General features: G+C 39.6%; 2 protein-coding genes across 2 annotated transcripts; one reads left to right on the forward strand and one right to left on the reverse strand.

Moving 5' to 3' along the window:
• Positions 1-246: 246 nt before the first annotated feature.
• LOC147849547 (AP-4 complex subunit epsilon-like) lies at positions 247-11017 on the forward strand. Its single transcript, XM_087337393.1, has 11 exons — positions 247-1407; positions 1528-1713; positions 1797-2012; positions 2096-2206; positions 2331-2528; positions 2626-2757; positions 8840-8896; positions 8995-9111; positions 9195-9272; positions 9383-9526; positions 9756-11017. The coding sequence occupies exons 1-11, from the start codon at positions 814-816 to the stop codon at positions 10827-10829; spliced, it is 2907 nt and encodes a 968-aa protein (XP_087193519.1). The 5' UTR covers positions 247-813; the 3' UTR covers positions 10830-11017.
• Positions 11018-12384: 1367 nt separating this feature from the next.
• On the reverse strand, positions 12385-14541 carry LOC147849548 (large ribosomal subunit protein uL29c-like). The gene is made up of 3 exons (XM_087337426.1): positions 14395-14541; positions 13930-14250; positions 12385-12799 (listed from the first exon to the last, which is right to left on the reverse strand). Exons 1-3 carry the CDS (start codon positions 14443-14445, stop codon positions 12644-12646), a joined length of 528 nt encoding a protein of 175 aa, XP_087193552.1. The 5' UTR covers positions 14446-14541; the 3' UTR covers positions 12385-12643.
• Between the last annotated feature and the right edge of the window lie 2212 nt (positions 14542-16753).

Here is a 16753-nt window from a genome sequence, read left to right on the forward strand (position 1 = left end):
TTTTGAGGCTCAGAGAAACATAAAAGAATCATCAGCCAAAGCTTGTGCCACCGATTGTCCACCAAAGGAAGCTGCAAACGCACAATATCACTAGTAGTTGCAAGATCGGACAACATCACTAACAAAGGATGTATTAAGCATTAAGCATCACACGAGATACATACTCTCTCTCTCTCTCTCTCTCTCTCTCTCTCTCTCAGGTTACTAGTATGTACATATGTAGTAGTAATAGGAGTCGTAACAAAGGATTGAACAAAAGTTCACACAGGCCTCTCCTTCGAAGTTCTCTTTCTTCTCCTTCGTCTTCGTCTAAATCTGTTGGCTGCAGAACGGAACTGAAGGAAAATCTGGAAAGCTTCTCCGGGTGTAGTTCGAATCTGATCCGCATCATATTGATATCATTCGATCGCTTTGTCTTCTCACAAAAAGCTATCTCTGTGTTTGCTAATTTGGGTTCTGAGATTGATCAAGTTCTTGAATTTCTTCATCAGAAAGATCAGAAAAGATCCGTTTGTGTTTTTTAGTTTTTTTGAGATTCTGATTTTCTCTTTGAAATCCACGACCAGAAATTATCCTTGTCTCCTCATTATTAGATCAGAGGGCAGAAAACTTGTTATTCCTCACAGATCTCAGCTCAAATGAGCGGAAGATTTATGTGAATGTGATAAGCGTTTACATTTACAGAATCCGCCTTTCACAAATGAACACCTCCTGTTTTACCATTATTTGCGTTCAGTTCAATACGAAATTGTAAGTTTTTATTTTGGCAGAGGTTTCATTGTGCATTTGATACATTTCAAAAATTATCAGAAAATGGAGCAATTGAAGAACATCGGTAGAGAGCTGGCAATGGGCTCTCAAGGCTCATCAAAAGAGTTTCTTGATCTTGTTAAAGCAATAGGAGAGGCCAAATCAAAGGCTGAGGAAGAGAGAATAGTCACTGAAGAAATTGAGGTTTTGAAGAAGAAAATAGCCGAACCTGATGTCCCTCGGAGGAGGATGAAAGAATATATAATACGCCTTGTATATGTAGAAATGCTTGGACATGATGCCTCCTTTGGGTACATACAAGCAGTAAAGATGACCCATGATGACAACTTATTGCTGAAAAAGACTGGATATCTTGCAGTTACTTTGTTTCTGAACGAGGATCATGATTTGATTATACTCATTGTCAATACGATCCAGAAGGATCTGCGGTCAGATAATTTCCTAGTTTGTTGTGCTGCACTTACTGCAGTTTGTAGGCTCATTAATGAAGAAACTATTCCTGCAGTTCTTCCTCAGGTAGTGGATCTGCTAGGGCACCAGAAGGAGCTTGTTCGCAAGAAAGCTGTCATGGCTTTGCATAGGTTTCACCAAAGGTCTCCATCAGTAGTGGCACATTTGGTGCCAAAGTTCAGAAAGGTATGGTTGCATCTATTATTGATCACATGGATGTATGCATCATTAGCCAGGGAGTGATTGGTTATTGACTTATCATTGATCTCAGTGCCGCTCATGCTTTCTTATGGTTATTTATGACAGATTCTGTGCGATAATGATCCGAGCGTAATGACCGCATCTTTGTGTGCACTGTTCGATCTCATCTCTGGGGAAATTGATGCATATAAGAATTTGACATCTAGCTTTGTCAGCATCTTGAAGCAGGTGGTTGAACATAGGCTGCCAAAACCCTACAATTACCACGGTGCTCCAGCTCCATTTATACAGGTATGTTTTACAAAAGGGTCTAACGCTACTACCTACAACTTTGAAATTGTGGTTATCCTCAACTTCTATTATTTTTATTGCAGATAAAATTGCTGAAAATTCTGGCTTTACTTGGAGCTGGGGACAAGAAAACGAGTGAGAATATGTTTAGTGTTCTTAGTGATGTATTAAGAAAATCTGAACCAAACGGAAACATTGGAAATGCATTGATCTATGAGTGTATCTGTACGATTACTTCCATCCATCCCAATATCAAGCTTTTAGAGACTGCGGCTGAGCATACATCTAGATTTTTGAAGGTATACGAATCACAACGAGTGATTTTTGTGCTTTTTTATGATTAATGTGAATTTTTTTTGTGTTTCTTTTTGCCCAATTCCAGAATGAAAGTCACAATTTGAAGTATGTGGGCATTGATGCGCTTAGTCGGATAATAAAGATTAATCCAGATTTTGCAGAGGAGCACCAACTGGCGGTTATTGACTGCCTAGAGGTAGGATATAATGACAAAGTTAGTTAGCCCTTTCTTTTTAACACGGTTCAAAAGAGTCTGAATTTTGTGTGGACCTTGCATACTTATCAATCAAACTTGAATTGTTTTGTGCTATTATTGGCAGGATCCAGACGATACATTAAAAAGGCAAACTTTGGAGCTTCTATACAAGATGACGAAATCGTCAAATGTTGAGGTCATTGTTGATCGTATGGTCAGCTACATGAAGAGCTTAACAGATGCTCATAACAAAACAGAAATAGCTTCTCGCTGCATAGAATTAGCTGAGCGTTTTGCACCTAATAATCAATGGTTTATTCAGGTGCATACAAATAATACAAACCTTTCTCGTTGATAGCTTTCCTGGTAATCTTCCCGAACCACAAGACTAATGAAAAATGATCTAATCTTCCTGACAGACAATGAACCAAGTATTTGAGCATGCCGGTGATCTTGTTCCAATCAAGGTAGCACATGACTTGATGAGATTAATTGCAGAAGGCGCAGGTGAAGAGGATGAAGATGCCGATAGCCAACTTCGATCTTCTGCAGTATGTGTCACTTTCAAATCTCCATGCTATATATGCTCAATTGTCAGCTTATATTCTCTTAAAACTAGGTTATAGGGCCCATGCAATATTTCAATACTGAGTGTACCCATTTTCCATGTGTGACATGTAGTTGTCTACCTACACATTGTGCTTGGAACTTCAAAATGATAAAAAAAGCTTTACACTATTAGAGCTTGAAATGTGTGACTACATCTGCATGCCGTATAGAAAGATGGAAGTGACCTGCATATCAAGTAATGAGAGTTTTGTCTCATTTCCTGTAAGTGGATGGATTCAAATCAAGCTGAGATACTCAAAGGCCGAACTTGAGCAAATGAAGGGCCCTAGTTATAGGTACTCAGGCAACCATCTGACATGCCGAATTATTATATGATAGATTTGACAGAAAAAGCAGAATGATAATAAGCTGCTATCTTTGAAGAACTAATGCTGCATGACCATCTGATATCACAACCATATTTGCCCCATGAATCATGAGCTGGGTCCTCTAACTATGTGAAACTTGAGAGGGACGAATAGTAAGGGTAGATATTGAAACGATTGCGGGCACTGTATATTCAATACTTTTTCTGTAAATGGTTGTGTACCATCTCTGTCTAGAGTCCTCAATTGCTCTGCATGGAGGCGTGAACAATCTCTCATGCTCCTATGTGTAAGTTTTATGTTGGATAAGTGCCTCCATCAATGCTCAAAGGAAACATGTTCCCTTTACAAAATTGGGTTCCAAGTTGTATCGAGTTTCCTTAAAAACTTTTTCTGTAAATAGTTGTTAAAGAAAAATGAGAAGGAACATCTGTTCAGTAATATACATTGGTATGTCACAACTAGAGGGAGAAAATACAGAGATCGCTTATTTTTACATGAGGAGAAAGTTCCTCTTTATGCCAAGATATGGCCGTTGGGCTAACTAGCTGTTGGAAACAACTAGCCGTTGGGCTAACCGTTATAACTTTTAAACATTCTCAACACTCCCCCTCAAGATGGGTGAAAAATATCCACTAAGCCCATCTTGTCACACAATCTAGTAAGACTTATTGGCCCAAGTCCCTTTGTAAGACAATCTGCTACTTGATGTTCAGTAGAAACATGACTCAATTTTAATATTCCATTATCAAGCTTTTCCTTGATAAAGAATCTGTCGATTTTGATGTGCTTGGTCCTATCGTGCTATACCGGATTGTTGGCAATGCTGATTGCTGACTTATTGTCACACCACAACATCATCTGATTTTCTTGATTCACCTTTAGTTATACTAGGAGAGTTCTCAGCCATAACATCTCTGCAACTCCTATAGCAATAGCTCTATACTCTGCTTCGGCTGTTGACCTTGCTACTACTGACTGTTTCTTACTCTTCCAAGAGACCAGATTGCCTCCAACAAACATGCAATATCCTGATGTGGATTTCCTATCATCAACACAACTAGCCCAATCAGAATCACAATAGCCCTCAATGTTAAAAGGACCATGTTTTCTAAAGATTAATCCCTTCCCCGGGGCACCTTTGAGATATCTCAGAATATGGTACACTGCATCCATATGATCTTTCCTCAGATCATGCATGTAGCGACTTACCACACTTACTGCAAATGAAATATCTAGACGGGTGTGAGTCAAATAAATTAGCCGATCTACCAATCTTTGATACCTTTCACGATCAACTTTCTCTCCTGCAAGTTCAGTTAGCTTGATCTTTTGGTCGATTGCAGAAGCTACGGGCCTACAACCCAACATTCCAATTTCTGTGAGAAGATCTAATACATATTTTCGCTGACATAGAACAACTCCTTCTGCTCCACGAGCTACCTCAATTCCAAGAAAGTATCGTAGCAATCCTAGATCCTTCACCTCAAACTCTTTACCCAATTGCACCTTCAGTTGGGCAATTTCCCCTTCATCGTTACCCGTGATAATTATATCATCCACATACATAGCAAGTAATGTAGTATGCTCCTTGTGTTGTCGAAAAAACACTGTATGGTCTGCATTTGTCTGTTGGTATCCCATACCCACCATAGCCCTTCTTAACTTGTCGAACTAGGCTCAAGGAGATTGCTTCAGTCCATAAAGCGACTTCCTTAGTCTGCAAACCTTACCTATTGTTTGAATTGTACCAAAACCTGGGGGGACATCCATGTACACTTCCTCCAACTCTCCATGAAGGAATGCATTTTTTACATCTAATTGATGTAATTTCCAATCCTTATTCACAGCTAAGGAAATAAGCGTTCTAACAGTGCTCATCTTCGCTACAGGTGCAAAAGTCTCATCATAGTCAATGCCATATGTCTGACTATATCCTTTAGCCACCAATCGTGCCTTGTATCGATCTATTTTTCCCTCTGGGGTCTGTTTTATTGTAAACACCCATTTGCGCCCAACCGCCTTCTTTCCTGGTGGTAGTGACACAATCTCCCAAGTTTTGTTCTTCTCAAGAGCTCCGAGTTCTTCTTGCATGGTTGCTTTCCATTTTGGATCTTCTTTAGCAACCTGCCAACACTTGGGTAAAGTGACAGAGTCTAATGATGCAATGAATGCTCTATGTGTAGCTGATATGTTAGAATAAGAGATAAACTGAGCAATATCATGAGGAAAACCATAACGATCAGGAGGGACTCCTGCATTACTGCGAGAGGTCCTCCTAATCTCTATAGGAGAAGGAGAGGAAATCATATCACCTGTGATTTCTGGGTTTGGGAGTTCTCTAGGTATTTCAGAAGTCGAGGCAGGTTGGGACATGGAACTTGATGGCACATGTGGCACTGAAGATGTGTTCATATTTCCTTCTTTCTGCCTCCTCTTCCTTGTATTCACCTTTAGCTCCCCCTCAGCTTGAGTCCCAACACATATAGGCTCCTCGTCTTCGTTTCCTTCTTCTTCCGTACCGCCTACGCTCACTTGTTTCTCAGCTGATGTAGGGATCAATAAAGGAATTGATCCTATTTTTAGCAACCTCTCACCATTATCTCCTTCCCTCATATTTTATAATATGGCTCTGACTCTCTGAAATGCACATCCATGCTCGCAAATAATCTCTTCTCTACTGGACTCCAGCAAACATAGCCTTTTTGTGTGGCAGAGTATCCCACAAATACACATTTTACAGCTTTAGGATCAAGTTTTCCTACAGATGGTCTACTGTCCTTTACAAAACACACACTTCCAAACACCTTCAAAGGAAGGGTTCCTAGAGTTAATCCCTTGCAACAACTCACATGGAGACTTCCATTCCAATACCCTAGAGGGCATTCTATTGATCAATGTGGCAGCCGTCAAAACTGCCTGTCCCCACAACTGCTTTGGGACATTCATAGAAATCATCATTTTGTTCTGGTGTATATGGGCATGTAGTTTGATGTTTTATTCCTTGATCTGAGAGGTATGCCCTAAATGTCATGTTAGCATACTTTGTTCCATTATCAGACCTCAACACTTTTACCACTGCACCATGTTGAGTTTGAACTGCTCTATGAAAATCTTTAAAACAAGCAAATACTTCATTCTTTTTCCTCATCAAATATAACCAGGTCACACAAGAGAAGCAATCAATGAAAGAGACAAAATATCGATATCCATTAATAGAACTTGTGGAACATGGTCCCCAAACATCGGAGTGTATTACATCAAATGCATGGGAACTCCTATGACCTGAACTAGCATATGAACTTTTAGTAAGCTTACCAAATTCACATGCATCACAAACAAGTTTTGTTTTATCAGCCTTTTTAAAAAGGTTTGGATACACCCGACTCAAAACGCCATAAGAGGTATGTCCCATACGTTGGTGGTAAAGTATCAACAACTCCTCATAACTCATTTTAGATCCCCTTACATCTGTTCCCTCTACCATAGATGCTAATGCTGAATCCAGCCCTTCACAATCCAGATACCATAGACCATTATGCCATTTGCCAGTCCCAAGTTTCCGACCTGTCCCTTTCTCTTGGAATATCACCTTGGGAATATCCAAAGAAACAACACAGTTTAGTTGGTGTATGATAGAACTTATGGATAATAAGTTTACTGGGAAAGGAGCATGCAACACATTAGACAATGTCACAGAGTTGGTACATTTTACTCTACCTATACCCACTACAGGTTGTGTTGTACCGTCAGCAATTTGAATGCTTTGTGGCATTGATAAGTCAGTATACGAGGAGTATTCACTAGTATTACCTGTTACATGCCTAGATGCACTAGAATCAATTATCCATTCTGGTGTAGAGGCAAGAGTATTTGTGTTGCTAGTACTTGCTAGTACTTGCTAGTACTTGTGGCTGAATCAATTATCCATTTGGGTTGAGATGTTTCAAAAATTGCATGGTTCTTCTTAGAGCAGAAATTTCCTTGCTCTTACATTGAGGATCATTGCACACTGTCATAGGCGAGAAATGATCGTATTCTGCCCATAGACTCTCCAGCTCTATGGCATATTCCTGAATCATCCTATCTCCCTGCCAAACAGCATCTATCGCTTGCTCGATTTGAAATACTCTCATGTTGTTTCCCCTCCCAGCATACGTCTTTTGCAATTTCTCCCATATCTCCTTCACACTTAAAATTCCATCAACTGTTGTGGCGATTGATGGAATCATGGAGTTGAGAAGCCACGTGTACAAAGACATGTGGGTAGCTCTCAATGCTTTCCATTCATTGCTCGTTGTGACAAGAGGTTCTTTCTCTTCTCTTGTTAGGTAGCCGTCAAGGCTTCTCCCTGCCAAGGCACCTATAATCCGACGCGACCAGCTCAAGTATGTGGCTGGTCCATCGAGTTTGAACTCAACTGGGAGGAGTTCAAGTCGGGGTGGTGGTTGTGTTCCTGTCACACGTCCAGATGCTACAATCTCAGCCTGCTTCATGTATTTCACCAATGTTTTCACCTCATCCTCGTTCAATTTTGGGAACACCTCATCCATCTTCTCAACTTGGTCTATCTCTGCTCTCCTCTTCTGACTTCTTTTCTCAAGTCACCTCTCAATCACATAGCAATGTCATCCCAAATGAAAAAAAAATCCCCCTTTCCTCTCTTGGATGCTAGGACAGTGCTGTTCCAATTGCTGTCATACCAGCAGAAGGGTGGATCTAGGGTTTTGCAGAGGGGCGGATCTATGCTCTGATACCATAAAGAAAAATGAGAAGGCACATCTGTTCAGTAATATACATTGGTATGTCACAACTAGAGGGAGAAAATACAGAGATTGCTTATTTTTACATGAGGAGAAAGTTCCTCTTTATAAAGGCCAAGATATGGCCGTTGGGCTAACTAGCTGTTGGAAACAACTAGCCATTGGGCTAGCCGTTATAACTTTTAAACATTCTCAACAGTTGTGCACCATCTCTGTCTAGAGTCTTCAACTGCTCTGCATGGAGGCGTGAACAATCTCTCCTGCTCGTCTGTGTAAATTTTATGTTGGATAAGTGCCTCCATCAACGCTCAAAGGAAACATGTTCCCTTTACAAAATTGCAATGTGTTCAGGTTTCGAGGTGTATTGAGTTTCCTTAAACAGTAAATAGTTGTGTACCATCTCTGTCTAGAGTTCTCAACTGCTCTGCATGGAGACTTGAACAATCTCTCATGCTCGTCTGTGTAAATTTTATGTTGGATAAGTGCCTCCATCAACACTCAAAGGAAACGTGCTCCCTTTACAAAATTGCAATGTGTTCAGGTTTCGAGGTGTATTGAGTTTCCTTAAACAGTAAATAGTTGTGTACCATCTCTGTCTAGAGTTCTCAACTGCTCTGCATGGAGACGTGAACAATCTCTCATGTTCCTGTGTGTAAGTTTTATGTTGGATAAGTGCCTCCAGCAACACTCAAAGGAAACATGCGCCCTTCACAAAATTGCGATGTGTTCAGGTTTCAAGGCATATCAAGTTTCCTTAAAACATCAAAACTATCTTAGATCAATCACATCTCCCAGACTTCAGCTGCACAGAAGGCTGGTAGACTGATAATATACATACTGTCCACAAAACTTGCTATTACCTATATAATTAGTGTAGAATTAGTGCGTTGGTGTGTCCATTTACTAACCAATGCTTATTAATTTGATTTCTATAGGTGGAGTCTTATCTTCAAATTCTTGGGGAGCCAAAGTTGCCTTCAATCCTCTTACAGGCAAATAATTCAAATTACACAATGATGATCAAATTTTCAATTATTCTGCATTCAAGCCACTTCTCATATGTTATTAGTTAGTCTTGATTCAATTGCAGGTCATATGCTGGGTGCTTGGAGAGTATGGAACTGCAGATGGAACTCATTCCGCAGCCTATATTATAGGGAGGCTATATGATGTCGCAGAAGCGCATCCAGGGGATGATCTAGTCAAGGTATCTGCAAATGAGTGTATATGGTTGATCTTCTGCTGGTCAATCTGTCGATTAGATTCTGACAGTTGCTTGGTTTTTTACAGGGCTATGCTATCACTGCTATCACTAAAGTTTGTTCCTTTGAAATTGCTTCAGGCAGGAAAATCAAACTTATGCCTGAGGTACTGTCTCTATGGCATATTTGACTTTATTTCAAGTTTGTAGGGTTCTGCTACTGATATTTTCCTTAATCATCTGGGAATGTAATAATGATCAACTCTGGGTTTCACAGTGTCAGGCTTTTATAAATGAGCTCTCTGCATCACATTCAACAGACCTTCAACAGAGGGCCTATGAAATACAAGTACTTCTAGGTTTTGATGCTAACACGCTGAGTGCTGTTTTGCCTACTGATGCAAGTTGTGAAGATATTGAGGTAACCATCTGATTAAACATGTGTGCATATTTGTGCGGGGAATGTTCACTGTATTAGGTAGGTAGATGGACATATTTATATTTTTGTTTGTCTACTTTTAATTACAGATTAATATGTAGTTGTTTGTGGGGATTATATGTCCCACCGTATAGATGGAAGTATATATTTTCTATTTGTTGTACTGGTAATTTTAGTTTAATTTTTAATAAAACTCCTGAAATACTTACAGGTAAACAAGAACCTTCCTTTTCTCAATAATTATGTTCAATCTATGCTGTCCAAGGGAGCAAAACCATACATATCTCCTACTGAAAGGATTGATACACGTGGCCCAATCACCTGGGCAAGCCAACATGATGAGTCTAGTGCTGCTAATCACTCTTTACGGTTTGATCCATATGAGAAGCCCCAATTACCCATGCCATCTTTGCCTTCTCTTTCTTCTCACGAAAGTGAAGACTATACAGTGGCGAAAGGATCTTATCCTGGTTATCAACCTACTCCTGATATGGATACCCTAAACTCAGACGTTGCTCGCTTACGTTTAGAAGGAGTACAGAAGAAATGGGGGCGACCAACATATGCCAGCTCTTCTGCATCGTCTGTTGACATAAAGAAAACTACTAATGGATCAATAGCTGATGGTGATAGGAATGCAGTTCCACCTGTTACTCAGGAGTCAAAACATGCAAACAGAAGCAAGGAACCAGAAATTTCCCCTGAAAAGAAGAAACTTGCTGCTTCCCTTTTTGGTGGTGTTTCCAAAACAGCTAAAACCATGGCAAAGAACCACAAGCCTGTGCCGGTAGCCAAAACTACTCAACCAAGCCATACTAAGGTTGATTTTGGTGTACCAGTTGAGAAGGAAAATCAAGTTTCATTGCCACCGCCTCCTGATTTGCTTGACTTGAATGAGGAGGTCCCAGCTGCCCCAAGCTCTAGAGATCCTTTGGAGGATCTGGAAAGCCTTCTCGATTTCACAGATTCTGTTGCTTCTTCCAATCCTGTTCCTGTAAATGCAAAGCCCTCTTCAGGTGTGGACATATTCTCATTGTATGAAGCCAACACATTGGAGCATTCAGCTGGCATGGGTAAGAACAACATTATAGTAGATTTGATGGCTGGTATCATGCCTGGTGAAAGGATGGATTCTAGCTTGGGGAGGGCAGCATCTGGTGTCAATAGTGCATCAAAGAAAGGACATTCGGTTGAAACGTCAATACAAAAAGATGCTCAATCACGTCAAGTGGGAGTCAATCCAACAAGCCCTAACCCTGATCTTTTCAAAGACTTGCTGAAGTGAGCTGTATCCTGTTAGTTTCCCTCTTGAGCAATTTCTTTGTTCGTGAGATGATTGTGTATGCACCTGGGCACAGTGGCTTGTTAAATAAATCCGTTTTCTTTCTTACAATGAAAGGGAGATTGTTTCTAGGTTTGTACGCTTGCAAGAACTTTTGGAAGAGGCAGTATATAAGCGAAAGGGCTTTTTGCCATAGTTTAGGGCTGATTGATTTAAATTTAGCAGTTGGTGATGGGAGCATTATTCTTGCTCATGAATGGTATAGGTGTTGTATTTCCAGGATACTAGAGTTCTCTTATCAATTCGTTTTGTAAAAGCAATTGAAATACATCATGAAGCTATCAGAGAAGGTGATTTTTTCCTATGAAAGACTAGAGGATTCCTTTCTATGCAGTTAGTATTAGCTTTTCTGAAACAGTTTTGTATACCACATACATAGAATGCAGAATTGGAATAGCTAGAGCTTGGAGTTTGATTTTGAATGTATAAATATCTTCCCGACATACTATTGGGTCATGATATGCTCATATGGAATTTTCAGTATGTGCGCACATCATTGTCTGCTTGTGCTGAGTGCTCACCTCTATCTAAATATATTTGTGTAATCTTGGCTAATGTACAAAGAATAACAAAAACTTTTTAGGTTATATGGTCTATAGGGTTGTAGAAAGATGTGAAGGTGCACCATGAGGTGAAGTGATGATGTCCTTTGTTGTCTACTGCACTTGGTACCAAGAAAGATGAAAGGTGCACCAAGAGGTGAAGTGATGATGTCTTTTGTTGTCTACTATGCTTGGTATTCCACACCAACATTTTTGTTGGAGGCAATTTTGGTATAATATGGAGTTTGCCAGGATTCCAACAAAGCATCTCCCTAGAAATGCTTCCATGTAGTAGATGGAAAAGGAGAGTTGATTTTTGAGTATTGCATGTACTTGGTAACCATTATTATTTAAACGCACCAGAGAGAATCTCCTGAATGTTACTGTAGAATGATGGATAGTAGACTTAGTATTTTTCTTGCATAGAACAATCAAGTTGTGCTTGGTTTAGTAATATAAAATTTACAAGATTGATAAATCATCAAACATTTCACCAACCTCATCTATAGAGTTACCATGCACCACAATTGCCTTGATTATTCTTATTCCCATCTTTTATGCTTGATGCATGCATGTCCCGTGTAAGTTCAGAATAGCACCTTCCATACAATCTCATCTTGATTTTCTTTTGTCACTAGTGCTCGTGTATAATCCTCAATCCCTTTTACTCCAACCCAGCCCAAAGTATCTCCTATTACACATAATTTCCCATAAATCTCATTCCTACATTGCTGTCCATGCGTCATCAATAAACTCCCACAAGTATCCCATGTCAAACAAGCTACCACTTGTTTGGGAAGGATGTTTAATTATCCCCCATTAACTAACATAAATTCAATACGGACTAGAGAAATAATAAGTAGGACCTGGTGACCACCTCGAGTTTTCCTAATAAAACTCCTGGTTAAAACATCAGCAATTCAGAACTGGGGAGAAACAACGTTCTTTCCAGACAGTAAAGCTAGGACGGGCAGAAAAATCATTACAGAAATTATTGTCTCATTACAACTATTAAATGGATTTCTATCCATGCAAAAAAGATGTCATCGCAAAAAGCAAACCACTACATCTCTTAGCTCCATTTCTAGAGGGAAGTAAAATAAACAACACAATGTGACTGAATATACCATTTCACTCAGGGAAGCAAATTTCGACCCATGTGATCCATGCATTACATCTGCTATATTCCAATTATGGGATCATATTAGACTTTCATCAACTTTCTTCCTTCTTCTCCATCAAAGCTACAAGTGATGGTGGAGGCTTAACAACTATGCTTTGTTTCCACGCCCTGTCCAGCTTGCGTGATTGTCGTTTATTAATACCCTTCTCCAGCTCTCTTTCCCTGTATATTGTCAGCATGCGTGCTATCTGTCATAAAAAATATGTATAAATTAAAATATGCATTAAAAAACTAAAAAACTAAACACAAGAAGAGAGCAGAAATTTCAATGGTCTAGGCACGAAGGCATTCATTTCTAATGCATCCCGAGCACCAAAAACATATTGTACAACACAGACATCAATGATTCCTCTTCACCAACACACCGTTTATTACTATCTAGTATTCAAGTTAGATTTTAAATTTTTATTAAGTTCTTAATTATTGATGTAACTTCTCCTTTTTCATCTCCCCTGTTTCCTATTGTACAAGTATTTTATATCAACGTTGCACATAAAATTTGATTAAACATGTAAAATAGACAAGACTGGCAAAAACAGAAAAACTTCCTTTCTCGAACAAGGCTCCCTTATGCTTTAAATTCGCAATGGCTTTAATATGAATACCAAATTCCTTTAAAACATACAAAGTAAGTTTTAAGTCTCTTGAATTCCCTTTGCCTTGGGGGGGGAAGGAGGAAAGCATGTGACAGGCCTTGTGGATACCTATTTTCCACCTTAATTCAGCTGCAAAGATGCTAATGTGTGAGGACACACACGTGTTTCTAAAGGAGATCCACAATCTAGTCTGAAATTCGTCATATACATGGAATGTAATGTATACAAAGGATGGGCAGGAACAAGGATTTACCAAACAATTTTATCATGAAAGGGGATTGTCGCTGGCATATCTTAGGATGATCATTGATATTAAAACATAAAGCCTTGGAAAAGTTCGTCATTCAGGAAAAATGATGTCTGCAGTCACTAAGATGTCCGTCAATTTTTAACTTCCCCATTAGAAATATTTATAAATTTCTACCGAATTTGTGATTACATCCCATAATTGCTACTATTTCATGCATGAAAGGGAAATCTCCCTAATATGAGGAGCACATTTTACAGGATTGTCGGTGATCAGTCATACCCTCTCTTTATCCAGCAAAGTAAAGCTCAAACATTTTCATGCATACATACATTCATAGAATGGAGGAAAAGGAAGCTTCTTCTAAACAATATTTCCCCACAAACATGGTGAAGCTTCCTTTCACCATAGAGCTCGGAAATATACCAGATGAACAGAAATAGAAGTGTAGGATTAGTATTAGCAATATTCTTACCCGTTTCCTCATTCTTTGGAACTCACTGCTCTTGATCTCTTGTCTGGCAGCTTGCTTCATGCGCAGGACAACGAGCTCTCCTTTGAGTTCCACCACACTCTCTTTGATCTCGTCATCACTCATCTTCCTTAGCTCCTCGAGCTCTATCTGTCGCTTTGCCATCATCAACGTCTCCAATGGCTTGCCTCTGCTTGATTTCGCATAGAGAGCTACAGAGTTGGGGGGGAAACGGCATGGAATTCGGATCCCGTTAAAGAAAGAGCTACATCTGCTAGTACACTGGAGGTTTCTGTCGTTGTTGTTGTTATTGTTAGAGTGGGGCTATTGACATACGACCACGAAGAAGAAGAAGAAGAAGAAGAAGAAGGTCAGAACAGAAGGGGAAATGTGTGTGTGTGTGTGTGTGTGTGTGTGAGAGAGAGAGAGAGAGAGAGAGAGAGAGAGAGAGAGAGATGTATTCCTTACCGGTAGGGCCTTGGCCATAGAAACGAAGGTGAAGGCTGTGGATGCAGCCATCGCTCGCACGCACAGAGAAGAAGGAATAAGAAGAAGAGGATAATGTATGGATGTTCTTCTTCGCACAAAGACTTTGTTCCGCTTTTTTACTGAACGTATTCGTATTCGTATTCGTATTCACTCATTCCTTCATACATATATGATATACATAACATATTTATTTACATACATATTGGGCTCTTATTCTATGAATGGGTAAATACCTCCTTTTTGTTGTAAACCAATTGTCTCATGGGCCAGGCCAATTTTGATCTTAGAAGACGTTAATAGATCTTTCTTTCTTTCTATGTTACAAGTTATTTGATAATAATTTGCATTTCTGTTAATGCTGTAAAGTGCAGCAAAAAACGAAGAAGAGAGGGAATATTTGTGGAAATTAAGAGAAATTTCGTTAAAAACCAGGGTACCCAGAGCACGAAATAACAACAATGGAAATAGAACACACAACATTTGATAATAGAGTTCAGCCTCCCCCCACACTTGCTAAAGCTCGTTTTACTAAAGGGATAAAATATACAAAGTGTTTACAACACTTACACCTCATAAGATTTTCTCTCAAACTCTCCAATTCTCTAGTTTTTTTGGGGATCCCTACAAAATGGGAGCTTAGGGGTATTATGCACCCCTTCCCTTGTTTTTAGCCAAAAATGTTTGGTTGGTTGTTTATGCATCTCCTTCACGATTGCATAAGGCATATGCAATCACACTCCTTACAATTAAGGAGAGTATTGAGGTTAGGGATGATTGACAGCTATGGGATTTGAACCCATGCCCTGTCGGATTGGAGCCTAAATACAACACCTTAGACCACTCGTTCAAACTAGCACAAGGGGAAAATGCTATCCCATGAGAAATCAGGACAAATGCATTTATGCAGTGAAACAGTGGAGAACAAAGGGATAACAGCATACATAAATATTGTATTCTTGCATTCTCACAAACAAACGAGAATGACTTCTTCTTAGAAGAATAGTTAGGCAATTAATTAATAGGATCATCATCGTCATGTAACGCAACCCAATCTCACTGAATAAAGGCAGAGATTGATTCTTGAGTGCGAATAATAATACTCTACAGAACACTCCAAATTGTATGAGGACGCCCCACCACCGCTACTTCTATTTTACATCATCATCATCATCATCATCATAGTTGTGCAGATTGTTTCTTCATAAAGTGGTAATGGCTTTTAATTAACTCTTCTAAGCACTCTGAAAAGCCACTTGCAGTTCAGTACGAGTGCGTACTTCACCGCATTTTTCGTCCCACACACCAACTTGAAGGAAATGGCAAGTCAGGCTATCAAACCGAATCGGGAGCCGTCCTTTTCCTCTCTCATGCCGCGGGTCCAGACCACATCCTACAATTCCTTCACCTTTTTCTGGTGAATACCGTGAGCCCCTCCACTTCTTGCGTCCCATGAGCTATCCTAACCCACACTTTTGAAAGGGGAGATCGCTTGCATAGAGAAAGTCTTCTGGCCTACAAATCTTAAATTCGTCTTATGAAGGAGCCCCACATCTTGGGGGCCTGTGGATGTTGTACATCAACACATACGCCGGTAGCGAAATGGATCCAGAGATGGTTGAATATATGCAAACTGCGGGGATGTCGCTATAGACATTGGGTTTGAATGATCATGCTGAATTTGAAATTGAAGTTTTTAGGGTTTAGGGTTTAGTATGAGACGAAAAGAAATGCAATTGTTGCTGAGGCATGCTAGCGTTGGCAAATTCACAGAGAGAAAGAAAGAAAGAAAGAGATATTAACGTCTTCTAAGGCCAAATTTGGCCCATGAGACAAATAGGTTACAACAAAAATGAGTGTTTATCCAATCATCAAAACTAAAATAAAAGAAAATAGCTTAAGATAAGAAAGTTCTAGTAGTGTACAAAACTTTGAACTAAGCCTAATCTCATTTCCACCCAAGTCTCTCAAAAAGAAGTGGGAGGTCAAAAGTTTTTGGTGTGGGTGTGACCCATGGTCCCGATGCATAGAGTGCCCTAGCCATGGCTTCTAGGCAGTGTAGTTCACGCTCCCTTATTTTCTTTATTGCTTCTACATCTCGTCGAGTTGCTTTGAAACCCGACATCCGAGGGCGTTTGGTTCTTCTTTGATTTTCTGCTTCATCAAGGAAAAGTCCGAGTGGTGCAAGTGTGTCGACATTCATTGTCTCCCCCTGTTCCTGAAAAACTTCATTTGTTATATGTTGGTAAACATTAGTAACATTATTATCAACGTTTTGTAATTTATTCTCTCTGTGTTGTTTCAATTCTAAGATGTATCTACCTAATTTCTTTATATCTAG

The sequence above is a fragment of the Azolla caroliniana genome, unplaced genomic scaffold, assembly GCF_043228905.1.
Source record: "Azolla caroliniana isolate FFs.n. ecotype wild unplaced genomic scaffold, voAzoCaro1.0.p SCAF_34, whole genome shotgun sequence".
Taxonomy (NCBI): Eukaryota; Viridiplantae; Streptophyta; class Polypodiopsida; order Salviniales; family Salviniaceae; genus Azolla; species Azolla caroliniana.

Excerpts from the sequence above, each read along its gene's own strand:
- LOC147849548 (XM_087337426.1), bottom strand. The coding sequence starts at position 14,445 with ATGGCTGCATCCACAGCCTTCACCTTCGTTTCTATGGCCAAGGCCCTA. Across the intron at positions 14,251-14,394 it reads CTATGGCCAAGGCCCTACCG|CCCCACTCTAACAATAACAA; the intron begins GTAAGGAATACA and ends GTATGTCAATAG. Across the intron at positions 12,800-13,929 it reads TCCAAAGAATGAGGAAACGG|ATAGCACGCATGCTGACAAT; the intron begins GTAAGAATATTG and ends TTTTTATGACAG.
- LOC147849547 (XM_087337393.1), top strand. The coding sequence starts at position 814 with ATGGAGCAATTGAAGAACATCGGTAGAGAGCTGGCAATGGGCTCTCAA. Across the intron at positions 1,714-1,796 it reads CTCCAGCTCCATTTATACAG|ATAAAATTGCTGAAAATTCT; the intron begins GTATGTTTTACA and ends TTTTTATTGCAG. Across the intron at positions 8,897-8,994 it reads TGCCTTCAATCCTCTTACAG|GTCATATGCTGGGTGCTTGG; the intron begins GCAAATAATTCA and ends ATTCAATTGCAG.